This window comes from Macadamia integrifolia, chromosome 11 (genome assembly GCF_013358625.1).
Source record: "Macadamia integrifolia cultivar HAES 741 chromosome 11, SCU_Mint_v3, whole genome shotgun sequence".
Lineage (NCBI taxonomy): Eukaryota > Viridiplantae > Streptophyta > Magnoliopsida > Proteales > Proteaceae > Macadamia > Macadamia integrifolia.
In genome coordinates, this window is record NC_056567.1 from 33604069 (window position 1) to 33621974 (window position 17906).

The following is a 17906-nucleotide window of genomic DNA, read 5'->3' on the forward strand; positions in this document are numbered from 1 at the left end:
AAGATGAAAGACATCCTCCATGCATTCAAGTCTTTAGACTTGGAAAAAAAGTAAAAATTTGGGGAATTATGTAATAGTTAACTTGCACAAGGCATTGTTAATACTGTATTTTATTCATCCTTTGGAAACCATGTTTTTTTTAGTTGGTGTGTAATATTTTATTGTCCCAAAAAAATTTATATGCTTATAGTATTTTAATGTTATTTTTGTAATTATTGACTTAAAAGAAAAGAAAAAAAAAACCGTTTCTGAAACAAGCATTACCAAACGGCAGAAATGTCGTTTATTGGTTTTGAAACTGTTTTAGAAACAGATTCACCAAACAACCCTAAATCGTTTAAAAACGGCGTTTTGACATAGAAACTGAAATTTCCGTTTCTGACACGAAACGGAGTTTCTGGAACATAAACGATACCAAACGGAGCCTTACCTTTTAAATAGCAAGTCAGCTGGGACTACATATTACATAATGACATAAAAGACCATGAAGCATTGGGTTGATGCATGTTGAAAAATGTTTCACATTGTGCAAGGGATTTGGTTCAAGCATCAGAAAGTTTTCTTTGTCTTGGGGCGTGGTTCCTACATGTGCACAAGACCTAAATCTTTTGGTTCAATCTATTGGGGGTAGGGGGTCATCTTCCAGAGAGGAGAGAGACAAACACAAGGTCCAAGGAAAGAAACTCTCTTCTTCTTTTATGACCCAAAAAAAAAATAAAAATGAAGTTTCTTTTGTTCAATCTATCCATGGAATATTCCATGCATTGACCAATTCATGTGTGATGATTTAATCGCAAATTCAACTATTGAATAGGAAGGGTTTGGTTTAGATTGGTCATGTGTCAATTTTCATATTAAAAGTCAATCGTGTATCTTATGTATTGACAACTTTTCGTTATATGTTTAGTTCAAATATGTAGATTTAATTTTAATTTTTAACTTTTCCGAAAGAAGTTGCATTAACAAACATGGGGGAATGAATGATAAAACTTAAGTGCGGATTTACCAAATTACTATTGATGTGGCATGGATGGATGGATTTTTTTTATTGCATATAATTTGTTAATAAAATTCTAAAAATCCTGCTCAACTCTCCTATATCTGCTTGATAAAAAAAAAAAATCACAAAACAGGTAGGTTTAACAAATCGAGTAGATCTAAGGCTATGTTTGGTTGTAAGGAAAATTAAAGGGAAGAGAAGTGAAATTTTCATACTAAAAAAAAAAAATATATGTAATCATTACCCATGTGAATTTAACATTAACTTCAAATCATTCAATATTTAGTTATATAATTTCACTTTATTTTGCATCTAAAATCCTTTGTTATAATATGTAAAATAAAGATTACATGTAAAATATATTGTTATTATTAAATATGGTTAAAAAAATTAAGTAGTTTGTACAATCATATGGAGTAATGATTATAAACATTTTTTTTTAAAGTATAAAAATTTCACTTTCATTCCCTTTAAATTTCCATTACAACTAAACAGGAGCCTAAGACAATTTTTCCATTATAATGAGTTTAGGCCGGATCAAGCTGGATCTCCATGGCCCATAAGAAATCTCATTGTATTTGACTCTAATCCGATAAAGAAATTAGAGAAGGCAAAGAAGAAAGAACAAAAAAATTAAGAAATCCTTTTACTAAAGCCGAGAACGTTATCTGAGAAAGCAGAACCGGGAGTGTATAAATGATGTGTGACAAAACAGCGTCATGCATAAGAGGACAGCAAGGTCATTTCCCTTAGAATGAGAAAGAGATAGAAAGGTGCTAGCCTACCCTGGCGGTCTAGATGACCTTTTCCTTGAAAAAAAAAAAAAAAAAATTCCACTGGCACCCAATCGGGGATGAAACACTTTACGAATCTCGAGATTATTATCCCAATCTAACGGTAAAAACGGTGGTGGTGCTTTGGCCATTCTGTAGACCCAGCTTTATTCTCACGCCCTCTAATAAAATTCGCATCTTTCTTCCTGCACGGCCTCTTTGTACCTTCGCATCGAGTCTTGGCTAGCTTCTCACCAAAGCCCCCTGAAATAAAGTTCTTCTTCTTCGTGCAGTTCTTAGAGAAACCGTGGAATTCTGCGTTTTTCCATGTGGGTGTTCTTTCTTCTTCTACGTAATTATGCTTTTTATTGTTCCGAATCTGCTTATTATTTATTTTTCTTGAATTGGTCGATCTTTAGATTCTCTGCATTTTACATATGAACTGTTGAGACTTGAGATTGTATTTTCTGAGTCATATTTGCATCTTAATAAGTGATTATTGGGTTTTGGTTGAAAACTTTTGAAATCATGTCTGGTAATGTAGTCTGGGAATTTTTTTTCCTCACCGGAACCCCAAATGGATTAATTTATCATCTTTTATGTACTATTTGTGACATGAATTTTGGGGATTTATCAAAATCTCTAGAGAGAGCAGCTGTAGATTGTGCTCAACGATGTTCTAGGATGATCCATATTCCTTTGGAAACTTTATTCTGTAAGTTCTTTCACCGCTTTCCTGAAAGTGGGGTGAGAGTGATGGCTAGGTTTTTTCATCAGAGGTAAAAGGGGAAACGGAGTACTGTGATGAACGAATAGAGGAAGTAGACCCGCAAACTGACCTTCTAGTGCATAGTGTCTATGAAATAACCAGACTTAAGACGATGCTGTATTAAAGTCCCCCCTCCCTTCCTTTTAATGATTGGAGTTAGTTGAAGAAACTTAGCTGAACAAGGAAATTCCTTCTCTAATCTTCTTACTATATTTTCTCAGAAATGTATTTGACAAATATATTTGTATGAATTGCATCATTTACTTTCTTAGTTTTCTACTTGGTTTTTCAAGTTGGTGTCAAGGTTCAAGATATTTAATTTCCTTTTTTTTGGGCATGAGTATCGTCTCTTTCCGGGCTCTTAGATTTCTTAACTTGTATCCCTCATTATTTTGGTTTCTACATCTTTATGAAGGTCTAATGACCATCATTGCAATTGGTGATACTTTTGGTCTAGTGTCTTATTTAAGGGAACCATCTCTTATGCCCCAGATTTGATGTATTGTTGTAAAAATGACTTTTTGGTAGTCTACACTGCTACTTGGGTACTCTCTCTAGTTTTCAACTGTTACAACATGGAATGTTTCACAAGGGCACTGTTGAAGCATTTATATACACTGTTCTCAAGTTTGAGAATTAAGATCCCAAGTTGTCCAATTCTTTGGAGAAGAGGTCATTATTTGAAGGTTCGGAAGAGAAGGGTTTGTTTTCTTCCGAGACTCAGAGTCTTGAAGTCCTTTAGTTTCTCTGTAATTAAGATCTTGAGGTTTGGGGCATGGAACATGATTGTCTCCCTAATCCATATCCAGCTCTAGAAGATTCATTTTTTCTTGCTAGCTCTCTTAATGGCTTGTGATTATCTCCCCCATGCCTCCTGACCTATGTTTTGAAATTTTCATTTTACTTTGTTCCGAATTTATGTGATTGCTGTAGGATTTTCACACTACATTCTCCATTTTTTTAATTTGGTAAATTACTTCTCTAGCTTGTAGATAAATGAAAGATGAATCAACCCAAGACTGTCCCAAGTTCAAGCTCAATTGCTCCAAATTCAAGCTCAGTTGTTCCGAGTTCAAGCTCAGTTGTTCCAAGTTCAAGCTCAGTTCGCCCATTACTTCCTCGGTGGGATTCGGACAGTAGTTATAATAGCAGAGGGAGCACCAAAACTATTCTGAGCTCTAGGCAACGGTTGCGTTGGACACAGGAGCTCCATGAACGTTTTGTGGATGCTGTGGAGAAACTTGGTGGGCCAGATAGTGAGTTTACTTAACCTTTATTTTCCCTTCTTGGAAGCCACAGAATATATAATTAGATATGTTATGCTTTCTTAAATGCAGTGAAGCGATAAGTTCACACAGAAACACCATTTACCTATTGGATGCCACAAAACATTTAATATGCTTAAAATTTTTATATTTTTTGGGGCAAGGGATGCTGGTGTCTTTAGTCATTCCTCAAGTGTGATGGAGTGGAACTCTTTCTTATTTTCTTCTTTTGTTTTATTTTTTTAACTTTCCTTTTTTTTTTTTTTTTTTTTTGTATTGTAGAATTATACTAATATTTGATGAATCAATTACTTAGAGGGATGCTAGTTCAATCTTGTGCGAGGAAAGAAATGAATAATTGGTCTTTAGTGCTTTGATTTCAACCATCATTGACATCATTCAGGGCATGTTGAATTCATTTTAAAACTGTATAATTTTGATGTTTGGTTGAGCACTGGTTGGTTTGGCCCATCTTCTTCCTGCGAAGGACCTTCCAGCCATCAAGCTCAAGCAGACCGCAACATTGTCACACACACACACACACTCACTCTCTCTCTCTCTTTCTCTCTCTCTCTCTCTCTATTTACTACATATGAAAGAAGAAATAAAAAAGGATATGGCTTTGGAATCATCACCAATGCCAACCTGTTGATTAACCAAACAAGGTTGTCTCTGCATCACCACAAGAAGTTTTGAATCGCCACAGAACACTAACAGCATAAGACTATAACTCATTCAGTCTATTTGATCCTCACTGCAACAGTACATTGCTTAAATAAAAGAACAAAAACAAAGAAATAGAAACTTCTGGTGGTTTTGTGCTTTTTTGGAATGCATTTAGAACAGAACATGTATGTACATCTGGTATTCTTTTGTTTTTCTTAAGGAATGAACAAGGTAAAAAAAAAAAAAAAAAAAAGAAACACATTTCTTGGTCATTTGAGAAACAGATTGAACGTGGTTCTTAGAAAACAGAAACAAACTTGGGCAACTAAAAAGGCCCAACTTATACTCAACTCGACTCTCGGCTCTTGGCTTTCCACTCTCCACTCTCCACCGCCTCTGCCACCACCACCACCACCACCCCGGCCCCATCTCCGCCACCTCCACTACGTTCCTCTACTACCCAAGTTCTTGTTCCAACCCTATACAACAATGATTCGGTCAAGGAAGCACAAAAAATGGGTTTTCTAAGCTTCACTGGAGAAACCTATTGAAATGAGCTAAAAATTTTCCAAAGTAACTTTTCCAAGCTTCATTTTTCGAAACTATGTATTCATAGTATAGCCAAAGTAATGTTATGTCCAAAATTTCGGCGAAATGAAAATTTAGATCGAAATATGACCAAAACCTCGAAATTTCGGTCGAAATGTGTACATCTTTAAATATCACATATGTGGTTTTGTTTTGAGCCTTTGCGAAACCGAAATATTTCTTGAAGTTTCATGAAATTTCAGCAAAACATAGAACCATGATTATGGGGGAAAGAGAGAAACCTTCACTTGGCATACATAGTCCATAGTGAGGTTGTTACATAATTATAAGAAAACAAAAGAAATCAAGAAAAACATAATTATAACTATAATCCATAGTGAGGTTGTTACATAATTATAAGAAAAGCAAAAGAAATCAAGAAAATCTCCTAAATCTAAAACTCTTAGGTAGTTAGACTGCCTTTACTAACATGAACTCTAAATACTTAACTAATTAGAATAGTTGAAGCCTAAATCTTCTAGATAACTTCTAAATGACTTGTGCCCCACACAACTAACCAAAAGAGGATTATTTAGTGACTAAACTAAGGAAAGCCAAATCTTCTAGATAACTTGGGTCCCACACAACTAACTGAAAGGGGACTCTTTAATGACTAAACCATGCCTACTACACTACCTAATCGACCCCACTACTAATTAAATATGAATTTCATGCATCCCTTTAGAACTCGGCTTTTGGGCTTTATATTTTTAGCCCATTATACTAAAATTCAAATAATTAAAACCTATTATATATATATATATATATATAGGGCCAATTTTTTTATCAAGCCTTCATTACATATTCTAAACACATTATTGATTTTGTTGAGTGGATTAAACTGTGAAAAAAAAAAAAAAAACTCACCAAATCCAGTAAAAAATTATGACCAGTTTTCTAAGCAGATGAAACTTCTTGAAACCTATGTGGAAGTCTGAGAATTTCAACTAAGCTTCCTGGTGCACCTTCATTATTTGATGACATGTTAATAACCATGGTTATGTTTCTTCGCATTCTTATAGGGGCTACTCCTAAAGGTGTCCTTAGAGCCATGGGGGTACTCGGTTTGACAACATTCCATGTCAAAAGCCACTTACAGGTATTACACCAAGTTCATCCTTCAGTTGTACTTTCTTCATGCTTCTTCCCACAGGAAATCCACCCAGGAGGGTTAGTTAAACTCTATTATTCTGGTGTGTCCAGAAATATCGACTTGCAGCACATGGGCCAGAGTCTTCAGCTGATGGTATGTGTATCTAACTTGCATCGAAGGGACTTTCTTGCTGATAAACCAAATAGTTATCTCCATATTTTTGTTTCTTAAAGAGATGGTAGTACATAAATAGGAACTATTTCCTTCATTTGAGTAGTGTCTGAAGATATTCCTCCAAAAAAGGGCAGTGTCTGACAATGTATGTTGGAGGCCTTATTGAAGAATCAGTGAAATTATTATTCTTTGTAAATGTAGGTAAAATCAAGAAACTAGAAGGCAATGTGACTTCCAGCTCAGATGGTTCCTCGTGAGTGAAAACTTTCTTTTCATGCTCTATGAATTTCACATATTTGATGGTAAATTAAACTCCACACTGCTTATGGGCTTTTAAAATGCTGAAACAAGGCAGAGAGAGATGTCACACGACTCACACCCATGAAAATGATGGATGTGATTATGTGAATATCTTGATGTAGGAATTACTCATCTACAACCACATTAGATAATCTTAATTATTTAGTTTCTCATATACTTTTAGAGGCTGTTCAGAAACGGGAATGATCAAGATGAATTCCTTTGATAGTTATAATCTTCTTGAAATATGTTTCCGTTGCAATATGTCCTATATTGAATCTATTTTGATCGGAGGAAATGTGGAATATTTATTTGCAGTAAGGTACAAAAAACATTAGCACTTAAGTGGACGACAGAGGAGCAAAAGAAGCTGCACGAGACACCTGAGGCAAGTCATTCTCAGTACAATTGTCTGGTGTGCTTAGGATGTATAAATTATTGTTTTCTTCTTCGGTTACTTTCCTGTGTCTGTTTTCATTATTTTCTATATTCTTTTCCCTTGTGTCTTGTACTGCTAGTAAGATCTCTGATTCCAATGTGAAAGATTTATCCCAAATCTTGGAGCGCAAGCACAGACGAATGAGCTTTAGATAAAGGAAGTGTCAAAGTTGCACTAATAAAAATAGAATGCATTGCTGAATCTTCAACTGTCATAGTGGTCTTTGACATGGGCCAATTTGGGGGTGGGGGGATGGAAAAAGTGGCATGGGGAATTTATGTTGCCGAGTTAAAAAATGCATTTACTACATGATTATGGACTTAGAAGTTAGAACACAAAATGCTACCCAAAATTCGACCATGGGAAATAAGTGAGAGAAGCTGGTTTTGGAAAACTATAACTAAAAGAAGGATGTTGAGATGAATGAGTGGTGGAATTAGGAAAAGATAAAACAAGGAATGTATATATTAGAAGTAATTTATGAGTAGCTCCCATACATGATAAACTGAGAGGGAGAGTTGTTTGAGGTGTTATGGTCATGGCAACAAAGATATTTGAATGCACCCTGTAAGGAGTGGTATGATTCATGCAAGAGGGCTCAAAGAGCAAGGGGTATGATGAAGATGACTTGGTAGAAGTGAGAAAAGACAGCATGGATTCTTTGAATACAGTTGAATGGCGAAACAGGATTAGCTTTTCCAATCCCATCTAGTTGGCATTAAGCTTAGTTGAGTTGAGTTTAGCTAGATTTGCGAAATGCTAACTGGTGTGTATATGTGATGTCTCACTTAGAATTACATTTTTCCAATTTCCATCCATCAATAGTAACAGCCTTGTCTAGCCTAGTCATTTTTGGTCGGTTATTTATTTCCAAACACTTGGCTTCATAAAGCAGTTAGAGGTGTGCTCATGCAATAATGGCCATATGGAGAGAGCCACACGACTAGCTCTATGGAGGTGCACATTTAGCTCCATAAAGCCGGCTTCATAAACCAAGCAGGGGAGTAGGAACCTTGCTTCCCTTTATATAGTAGGATAGATGGTGGTATTTTATTTGCCTTATAAACGTTGCACGTATGGTTGTATTATGACTATTAATTTTTTGATATAAAGGGGAAAAAACAAATATTTATAGATAAGCAACAAGCAAGCGACAGAAGTTTATTGAGTCATAGAATGAAGAGCAAAGAAGTACAATGCCCTGTTTCCTTCGCCCGATAACCCCATTTCTGTGAGTGGTGAAGCCCTCCACCACTGTGACTCCTTGCATGTGTAGTCTCTTTCTACCCAACGTCCCAACACCTTTGCCCCCTCCATTATTCCTTCAACCAGCCTGGTGTCCTGCCTCTCATTCCCTCCACCTCCTTCATCCCTCCCCCTATCCAAGATTACCAACGATGCTATTCCAGCAGATTTTCAGAACACAATCAGGCCTCCTTTAGCCATGAGGGGATGTCGCAGCCTATTCCAAATCCTTCCAGATGAACCAAGGCCGCATCTGGAATTCTTGAGGACTCAATTCCTCAACCAAGCACTCTGACGTTTGTACTCAAATCAAAAGGCCTCCATGCTTCCTTTTGCTTCCTCCTTGAAACCAGAGTTCAAGAATCAAATGCTGCTCATTATTTCCTCAATTGCCCCCTCTTGTTCCTTTGCTTTGAATTACCAACACCATCCCAATGGCAGCATTTGGTGCATCTGGGACCCTTCAAAAATTAAAGTTCTGGTTCTAGCTTCTTTCGCTCAGTACCTTCATGTCAAAATCTCATATACCGCTGGTAGCTCCTCCTTATTTACTTCCATATATGCTTCAAATTCTTCTTCTAACAGAGCCTCTATATGGACTGATCTCCGCCTCATCGCCTCTCTGGTGGGGCCTCTCCCTTGGGCTTTAGCTAGAGATTTTAACGTGGTTTTATATGCACATGAAAATATGTGCATACCCTTGATATTTCTTCAGTTGATGCTTTTAATGAGTGTTTGGAAGACATTGGAATGAACAACTTGAAATGGTCTGGGATGAAGTTCACTTGGCATAATAGAAGAAGGGTTCTTTCAAAATTGCTTGTAAGTTGGATCAAGCCTTGGTTAATGAAGCTTGGCTTACCTCCCTCCTCATATGCTATCTTTGGCCCTCTTGGGATCTCTGATCACAACGCCATCGCTGTCCATATTCAACCCTATGCCTCATATGGCCCCAAGCCTTTCAGATTCTTTGATATGTAGACCTCCCACTCTGACTACCTGAGCATTGTCAGCAAAGCCTGGGCGAACCCCATCCATGCCCATTCCTCTCCCCTCATTGCCTTCGCCAGCAAGCTCCAGAATGTGAAAAATGGTCTCAAACTTTGGAACTGCTCTTGTTTTGGGAATATCTTCTCCATGGTTACTGTCTATGGAGCTAAGCTCTGTGACATCTAGTTGAGGCTTCAATCTAATATCCACAATGTTTCTTTGGCTGAAGAAGAGAAATATTGTAATGAGCCTTAACTCCTTAGTCTCTAAAAGAAAGCTTCATTAGACAGAAATCCAGGGCCAAATGGCTGAAGCTTGTGACTCTGATTTGGAATTTTCCACAGGTATATGAAAGCTAAGTCCAATGCCAATTCCATCTCTATGCTGATGTACGGTAATGGGTCACCCCTGTCCATGGTGGCAGAAATTAAGTCTGAGGTTGTGGAGTTCTTCACAAAGATTTTTAGACCTTCTACCCATGCTTCCTTTGAAGCTATTTTGGATGATCTTCTCAACAGCTCATCCCGAATTTTCGCCTCAGTCTCTTGCAGGCCATCCCCACTGAAGAAGAGATTGGCTCAACATTTTTTTTTTCCAAAGAAACAAGGTTCTTCCTTTATCAGTGATTTCAGGCCTTTTTGCTATTTGATCTACAAATTAATTGCTAAAGTCCTTGCCAACAGGCTCAATTTGGTGGTTGATTCTCTTGTGAGTGATAATCAATCTACTTCCATCCTTGGAAGAAGTATCTCCGTTGTGTTCCTTCTATGTAATTAAATTTTTAGATAATTTGATACAGAACCACATTCAACCGAAAAAAAGATAGACAGAACCACCCCCTACTTAGGGTGATGGAGAACCTTTAGGGAAGAAAGGGAAAATCAGAGTAGGAAGGGAAAGGAGGGGAATCACACACTTCACTGGTGCACAAACTCAACATCTTCATTCAATAATCAAATCACTCTTCAAATCTTCAATCGATTATAGCCAATATATAGGAAAATAGGAACATGAAATTAGAAACTTAACTGAAATGGAAACTAGCCTAAACTAGGAAACAACTATAAAAAGGAAGCCAAAGCAAGGAAATAAATCCTACTCCTACGTTCAAGTCTGGAAAATAAAAGCATGAAATAAAATACTAAGTAAACAACTAATTTTATTTCCAACCCTTGTTGGACCAAAACCCTGGGCTAGACCGGTTCTTGGCTCTTGGCTCCCAAAGCCGGTCATGCTGGTCTAACCAAGTAAGGGCAGCCGTATCTGCATCAACTCTCCTCCTCTGAAAAGAACTTGACTCCGTGGAGTTAGGGAAAGGACCGAGGAGACCATCTGAAGGAATACGCTGAATGAGGAACGATCCCACCATCTTCTTGAGCTTAATTTCAGGGAGATCTTTGGCAAGATGAAACTTCATAGTCTTGTTGGCATGCTTGAAGGCATAGGTATTGGCATAGCCACAATACTGTACTTTCTTATCAAACAACCAAGGTCGACCAAGAAGGATATGGCACACCTTCAGAGGGAGGACATCACATTGGACAGTATCCTTAAATCCACCAATAGAATATGTGACCAATCACTTATCTGTGATTTTGAGATTAGTGTTGTTCACCCAAGCAACCTTGTAAGGATTAGGATGTGGTTCTGTATTCAATCCCAGCTTATGAACAACATCTTCAGAGACAACATTAGTGCAACTGCCTTCATCAATGACCAAGGTTAGCAACTGGTCATTGCACTTCACACGAGTCTGAAAAATACTACTGCGGTGCCATTCTTCATTGTCAGTGGCCTTCTGAGTGGTCAACACATGACGAATGACATAAAAAGGATGTTGGTCTTTGTCACTGAGAGTGTCATTGACTTCACTTGTTGCACGCTCTTCTCTTAAATCAACTGTGTTAGAACCAAGTTGCTCTTCGGGAATATATGGTATAGGAGAATCCTTATCAATAAAAGCAACCAAACGGCTGGGACATTGAGCACTGATATGTCCAAATCCATGGCATGAGTAGCACCGAACTATAAATTTTGAAGAATCAGAAGGTTTATTTGAACCACGCCGAGGGGGTGAGTATGGGCGAGTAGGCCGTGAAGATGACATTTCAGAAACATGTCGAGGTGGAGAATACGGCCGACTAGGTCGTGAAGAGGCCATAGATGTAGCACTAGCCTATGGTTTGCTAGATGACCTCTCTTGGGTAGGAGACTATTGCAAAACGGAACTAGTACCTCGAGAAAAAATATCTACAAAATTTCTCCAGTTGTATGGGCGTTTCAGACTTTCCTCAACCTGATATGCTACCTGTACGGCGTCTTCCATGGTAGGTAGTCGACTAGATGCAAGGGCAGCACTAAGTTGAGGGTGCAAACCATTGCGAAATTGGGCCACTAATACTTCTTCATCCCATTCAAAGTCAGAACGAGTGGCCAAATAATAAAATCTAGCAACATACTCTTCAATGGTCAAATTCTCTTGTTTCAACTGTGCAAATCTGAGATGCATGCGTTGCTTGTAATCAGAAGGCAAAAATCGCCGATTCATGATTTCATACATTTCAGCCCAAGTAGTGACCAAACCAATGCCTCGGGTTCGGTTCTGTTGTTGTTGCTTGATCCACCAGACTCGGGCCGTGCCTTTCAGTTTGGCTTCTGCAAATAGGATCTTTCGAGCCTCAGTCAACTCGTACTATCTGAAGAATGTATCTAAACTGTGAATCCAGTCAAGGTGCAATTCTGGATTATTGTCTCCATAAAAATCAAGGACATCCAATTTTGCTGTTCTTTCTGCTCCATCATCATGTCTACCAGTGCCATATGGTGGTGGAGGTGGTGGTGGTGGTGGTGGTGTTACTGACGGATCCTGTGGAGTGGTGTTGGAAGAATCCCCAGAGTGAATGTGACTCTTTCCTTTATCCGCTGCCACCAAACGATCAATAGAAACTTGCATGGATCCCATAGAAACTTGCATTGATTCCACCATTGTTTTTAGGGACGTGACCATGTTAGTGAGAGCATTAAATTTTGTATCAGTTTCTCCTTTATAAGAATTCAGCTGTTGAACAACTTCATTATTGGCTACCATGGTGATGATTAACAAAATAACACTCAAGAATATATGGTAGAATAGTAAATAACTAGAGGCTTAAAGGGCAGGGGCAGAATAGTAAATAACTTTTTTTTTGGTAAAATGGTAATTTTTTTTTTTTTGGAAGTTCAAATTAAACCACAAAAGGGTGTGTCACGTCACGTGTGGGGCAGGGGTTTAATTGGAAATAAAAAATATGGGACAAAAAGGGGAATAATGGAGAAAGGGAGGGGTATTCTAGGAAATAGACAGATAATAAGGAAAAAAAAGGAATAAAATGGAAATTGTGGGTTGAGGGTTTCACCGTAAACCTCCAATGGAGCTCTCTCCTTGGAGATGAAACCAGCAACGATGGTTATCAGCAGGTTTCTATGGCGATAGACGATCGAAGCAGCAACGGAACTTTTGGAGGAGGCGTGAACTGTGATGGAGTTCTAGGGAAATCGACTTGGAGATGAGATGCAACAGAAGGTCGTCGATCAAGGAAGGGTTTCGAACCAGAAACCAGGTACGGTTCTACCTCTCTCCTTGCTTCATCTTCTGATTCTGTTCCGTCTTCTTCTCGTCTTCTCTCTTTTTTTATTTTCAGCTTCTCTCTTCTCTTCTCTTCTACTTCTTCTTTTCTTCTCTGCTCCTTTTCTTCTGTTCTTCTTATGTATTCTTTCTTCTGTTCTTCTTCTGGCTTCTATCTCTCTCTCTTCTCGACTTTCCTTCTTCTTTGTCAACTTCTTTTTTTTTTTTGCTGCTATCGGACCCTAGAAAAGGGACTAGACCACAGAAGTTAGAAGGAAGAGGGGGAGGGGCGGTGAAAACAAAGGGGTCGATTCTGTAGGACAGAATCGATTTTTTTTTTGGTTCTCAGTCTCTGTAGGAACAGAACAGAGAATGGGAATGGAGAAAAGAGAGATGGAAGGAAGAAAGGGGATGGAGATCCTTCGGCTCTGATACCAAGTTGATGGAGAACCTTTAGGGAAGAAAGGAAAAATCAGAGTAGGAAGGGGAAGGAGGGGAATCACACACTTCACAAGTGCACAAACTGAACATCTTCATTCAATAATCAAATCACTCTTCAAATCTTCAATCGATTACAGCCAATATATAGGAAAATAGGAACATGGAATTAGAAACTTAACTGAAATGGAAACTAGCCTAAACTAGGAAACAACTATAAAAAGGAAGCCAAAGCAAGGAAATAAATCCTACTCCTACGTTCAAGTCTGGAAAATAAAAGCATGAAATAAAATACTAAGTAAACTACTAATTTTATTTTCAACCCTTGTTGGACCAAAACCCTGGGCTGGACCGGTACTTCTTGGCTCTTGGCTTCCAAATCCGGTCATGCTAGTCCAACCAAGTAAGGAAGCCGTATCTGCATCATAGGGTTTTAAGTATCGGTACGTATCGTTCTGTATCGGCACTTATCGATACGTATCCATATCGGCCCTTACCGACACGATATATGGAATTTTTAAAATCCTTTCGTATCGATACACACTAGTACACCACCGATACGATACTCTACGATACGTACCGATACTCTATGGAAAAAATAAAATCGAGTGAATTGTACGTTTCGGTACGTATCGGTGTGTATCGGGACGTATCGGTCGATACATACCAATACGGTATGATACATACCGATACAGTGCGCTACAATCATATAATGGCCAAGTTGGGTCATTTTAAAAAAAAAAACACGATTTTTTGAGGGGTTTTTGTTCCAGTGTTGCTGCCAGCCATATTTCTCTTACTAAAGTGGAAATCAAGGTTGGGAACAAGGATTTTACATTTATAGGACAACTACAAACCTTGAATTCTTAGTGCGATACCCTCAATTTATGTTTATGCAAATATACATGTTATCAATAGCTTTTTTTAACAAATTTTTTATTCAAAAATGTATAAAAAAGTGTTTCCTATTCATTTATATGCGTATCTTAGCGTATCTCCAATGCGATACGATACCTTCCGATACATATCTTAATTTTGGTTGACCGATACGATGACCGATACCGATACTTTAATCCTTGCCCCTACTATCCTTTTGAAGATTGACATTCATAAAGTCTTTGACTCCTTAAGGTGGGACTTCATTTCTAACATCTTGTTTGAGATGTGTTTGCCCCTTCATAAATTGGATCCATCACTGCATTTCCTTAGTACACTTCTCCATTATTATCAATGGTTAGTCCTGCTAGCTACTTAGCCCCCTCAATTGTTATTCGCCAAGGCTTCCCTTTTTCCCCCTACATCTTCTCTTGAGCCCTCAAATTCGTTGTAGAAGTCTCCAATCCAAAAATGGACCAGCGTCTCATCTTCCCTTTGCCAAATGTAAATCTATCAGAATCTCTCATTTGGCCTTTGTTGATGACCTTATGATTTTTTCCAAGGCAAACCTCTTGTCGATTGAAACTATTATGGGTTGCTTGAGCCTCTTTAAAGGCTTCATTGGTTTTCTTTTTTCTGTATTATATCGTTTCCGCTTTTCTTTGGAGAGTCCCTGTTTTTCCATTTTTTGGTAATGAATTATTTATTCACTCCACACAACCCCCCCCCACCCCCCAAAAGGACAAAAATCCAAATACTTCTCTTTAATATTCATAATTCATCTCCTAGCCCCAACCCCATAAGATATATAAGTCTCATCAGAGCCCATAGGAACTTTGAAATTGATGTCTACACCTTTGATGGATCTGATGAGGACAAAGGAGCTTTACAATCAATCCTAATCTTGATCTTGTTCAGTGAGGAAGAAGTAATGAAACTTGGTGACACGAAATGTTTTCCTCATCATGCAACTTCTCAGTAATGGGGGTTCACTGCCTTAAGTTAACGCTCCAACCAAATCTAATGTCAAAACCGATTGATATTTCCTATACTATCATTCAAAGAGATAATTTCACTGCCTTATTATTACTATTATTTTTTTTAAAAGGGAAATTCTCTCACTCCCTTGGTACTTACCCTATATTTTCTCAGACTCCCTAGATTTTTTTTCCCTGATTACCTTAAAAAAGTAACTTAGATCTCTCTTTCTCCCTTATTACTTTTAAATTCCTAAATTACCGCTATCCCCCTCCCCTCGCACCACCTCTCTCCGGCATCTCCCCCATCCTCCAACCCCCCCACCACCTCTCACACCTGGTTCCCCTCTGTTGTGACCTCTGCAACCCCCTTTTTTTTTCTTATGCTAACAATGGGTATTCAGGCCTTCGGCCTGACTAGTCCCGTGGGTCCATACTGACCCCACAACCGCATGGACCGGGTCATACTGAGGCTGAATGAGAACCATTCAATTTTCACTGAAAGCAGTGAAGAGCACTAAACACCCCCGTGTGAGTGGCCCCAAGGAGGTAAGAGGAGTTGAACTCAGAACTACACGCTTCCTGAGGTGAAGGTCCCTTGCCAACTCGGCTACCCCCTTGGGGTTCCCCTTTGCAACCCCCACCGCTTCTGCGCAACTGCAAATGACCTTGTCAACCATTAGACCTGCCATGTAAAGCGAGCAAAAGGACAGTGATTGCAGCTCTCTCTCTCTCTCTCTCTCTCTCTCTCTCTCATGCACACTTGCATGGCTTTCAAATCATCAAACTGCTCATGATCAAGAAGATACATTATTTGCAAAATCATTCAAATCTTCACACAAATTTTGTTGAACCCAAGTGTGCAATCTTTCATGCAGCCTTCATTAAAATACCGATTTGTTATAATCTAGCGACGGGAAAACGAACAGGAAAAAAATAGAGAACTAGAGAAGGAAATGGAAGAGATGTCATAGACTCTATGAATCAAAGAGCAACATAATATGATTTGAACTCCTCATTATATCATTCTCTCTCAATCTCCCTTCCCATTGCCGACAAAACTATGGTTTTCCTACCTTCTTAGACATACAATACAAAATGCAGCAAGTGGCAATAAACCATATCTAAATGTGAAGTAGAAGGGCACAAGGAAATTAAAAAGGTGTCTGGATTCCATTAAAACTTTTGTTGGTCCCCTGATGTTTGGTCCCTTGTCTGAATGCAGAGTTGTTCATTAGAAGTAATAGACGCCACATATAATGGGTAAAGGTAGCAGGTTTCCTTTGTTTAAGATTTTTCTTTGAATTTTAGAGCATCACTTAGAGGGCATACACTTCTAGTGCATCCGTAATCAGATTTTCCCTCCAACCCACTTGAGTTGGAAGGAAAAATTCAAAGAGAATAATGGTTCCCAACTCTCAATTGAAATTGCTTTCAATAATGGAGAAGTGGCTAAAAGAAAGCTTCCTAGCTTGTGAGACCCACTTCAAAATTCTAGTTTTTCTGGCCACCTGATGCAGCGACCTCAGGGCTTTTGCCTTCACCATAGAGCTCTGTTTATTGATCTCATCAACTACAGGCAGGGAAGAAATGGGCAGAAGTCTTGTAGAGAAGGTAAAAGGGATTTGAGGAAAAAGCCACTTTGGAAGACAGCACGGGCACAAGAGAGAATGGGGATTGGGATTACTGTGCTGTAATCAATGTGCTTTTTCTCGCTTTCCATGGCAGCTGCAATCGTTGGGAGTTAAGCAGAGGGGGTGCTGCCTGGGTTGGTGGGTGGGGAGATGCCAGAGAGGTGTGGTAGTGGGCTGTAATCGGAGGGGGCTGTCAAAGGGAAGGGGAACAGGGGCAATCTAGAGATTTATAATTAGCAGGGGAGGAAGAGGGATGAAAGTTTACTTCTTTGGGGGAATCAGAAAAGAAATTTTGAGGGGGGCAATTTGAGTGTATATATATATGGTATAAGGGAGTGAGAAATTTTCCCTCATTAAAAATCTGGCTGTTTCTGCCACATGGAGGGTGGTTTTGCCCTTCTTATTATTGGATAGATCAGATATCCTCTGGATTGGCTAGATGTCAAATCTTATGACCCATATTGACCATAATGTATCAGACTTTCGGACTCTATATAGCTTGTATTTTCAACGGAACCTTGTCAAAAAATTGATTCTTCAACCAATTCTTTAACCTTGCTGTGAAATTAAATTGGGCTGAGAGCTCAACAAATAAGTAGAAAATGACATGAACAAAAATTGATTGCCAACTACCACATGGTGGATATACCCACTGTGCCAGAGGAATGATTTTGAATGATTGTAAATGCCATTAACATAAAACTCTTCTATGTATTCGCCATACCTTGGTTGCTTATTGAGATGATTGTAAATGCATTGTTAAGCACATAGACAGGAGATGCCCCAAAAAAATCTGCTGAAAATTGATATAATTAGATATTGAGCGTAAACTTCAAAGTGCATGGCAATGTTATTGCAAAAATGCTACTGTGAGAAATTGACATATTGTGTAAATGCAATAATATCGAACAAAAAAAATTTTTTTTTTTTGATTAGTTTATATCGTTCAATACTGCAGAAGGGTTAGGTGCTTGTAAACTTCTTGGGGACAGTGGTCGTGGGTTGATTGGCTTCTTTCCCCCAGCCCCCTCCCCTCCCCCCAAAAGGAAAACTCCCAAAGAAAAAAATAGTCTCT

The 17906-nt window shown here is 38.6% G+C and overlaps 1 protein-coding gene across 1 annotated transcript in view; it reads left to right on the plus strand.

Moving 5' to 3' along the window:
* The first annotated feature begins 1954 nt into the window (after positions 1–1954).
* Positions 1955–17906, plus strand: part of LOC122093125 (myb family transcription factor PHL7-like) — a 41107-nt gene continuing 25155 nt past the window's right edge. Inside the window, exons 1-6 of the mRNA XM_042663374.1 lie at positions 1955–2102; positions 3528–3798; positions 6084–6160; positions 6265–6307; positions 6530–6581; positions 6947–7016. Of these exons, the coding sequence (XP_042519308.1) occupies positions 3546–3798; positions 6084–6160; positions 6265–6307; positions 6530–6581; positions 6947–7016 (495 nt within the window). The 5' untranslated portion in view covers positions 1955–2102; positions 3528–3545. The remainder of the gene's footprint in view (positions 2103–3527; positions 3799–6083; positions 6161–6264; positions 6308–6529; positions 6582–6946; positions 7017–17906) is intronic.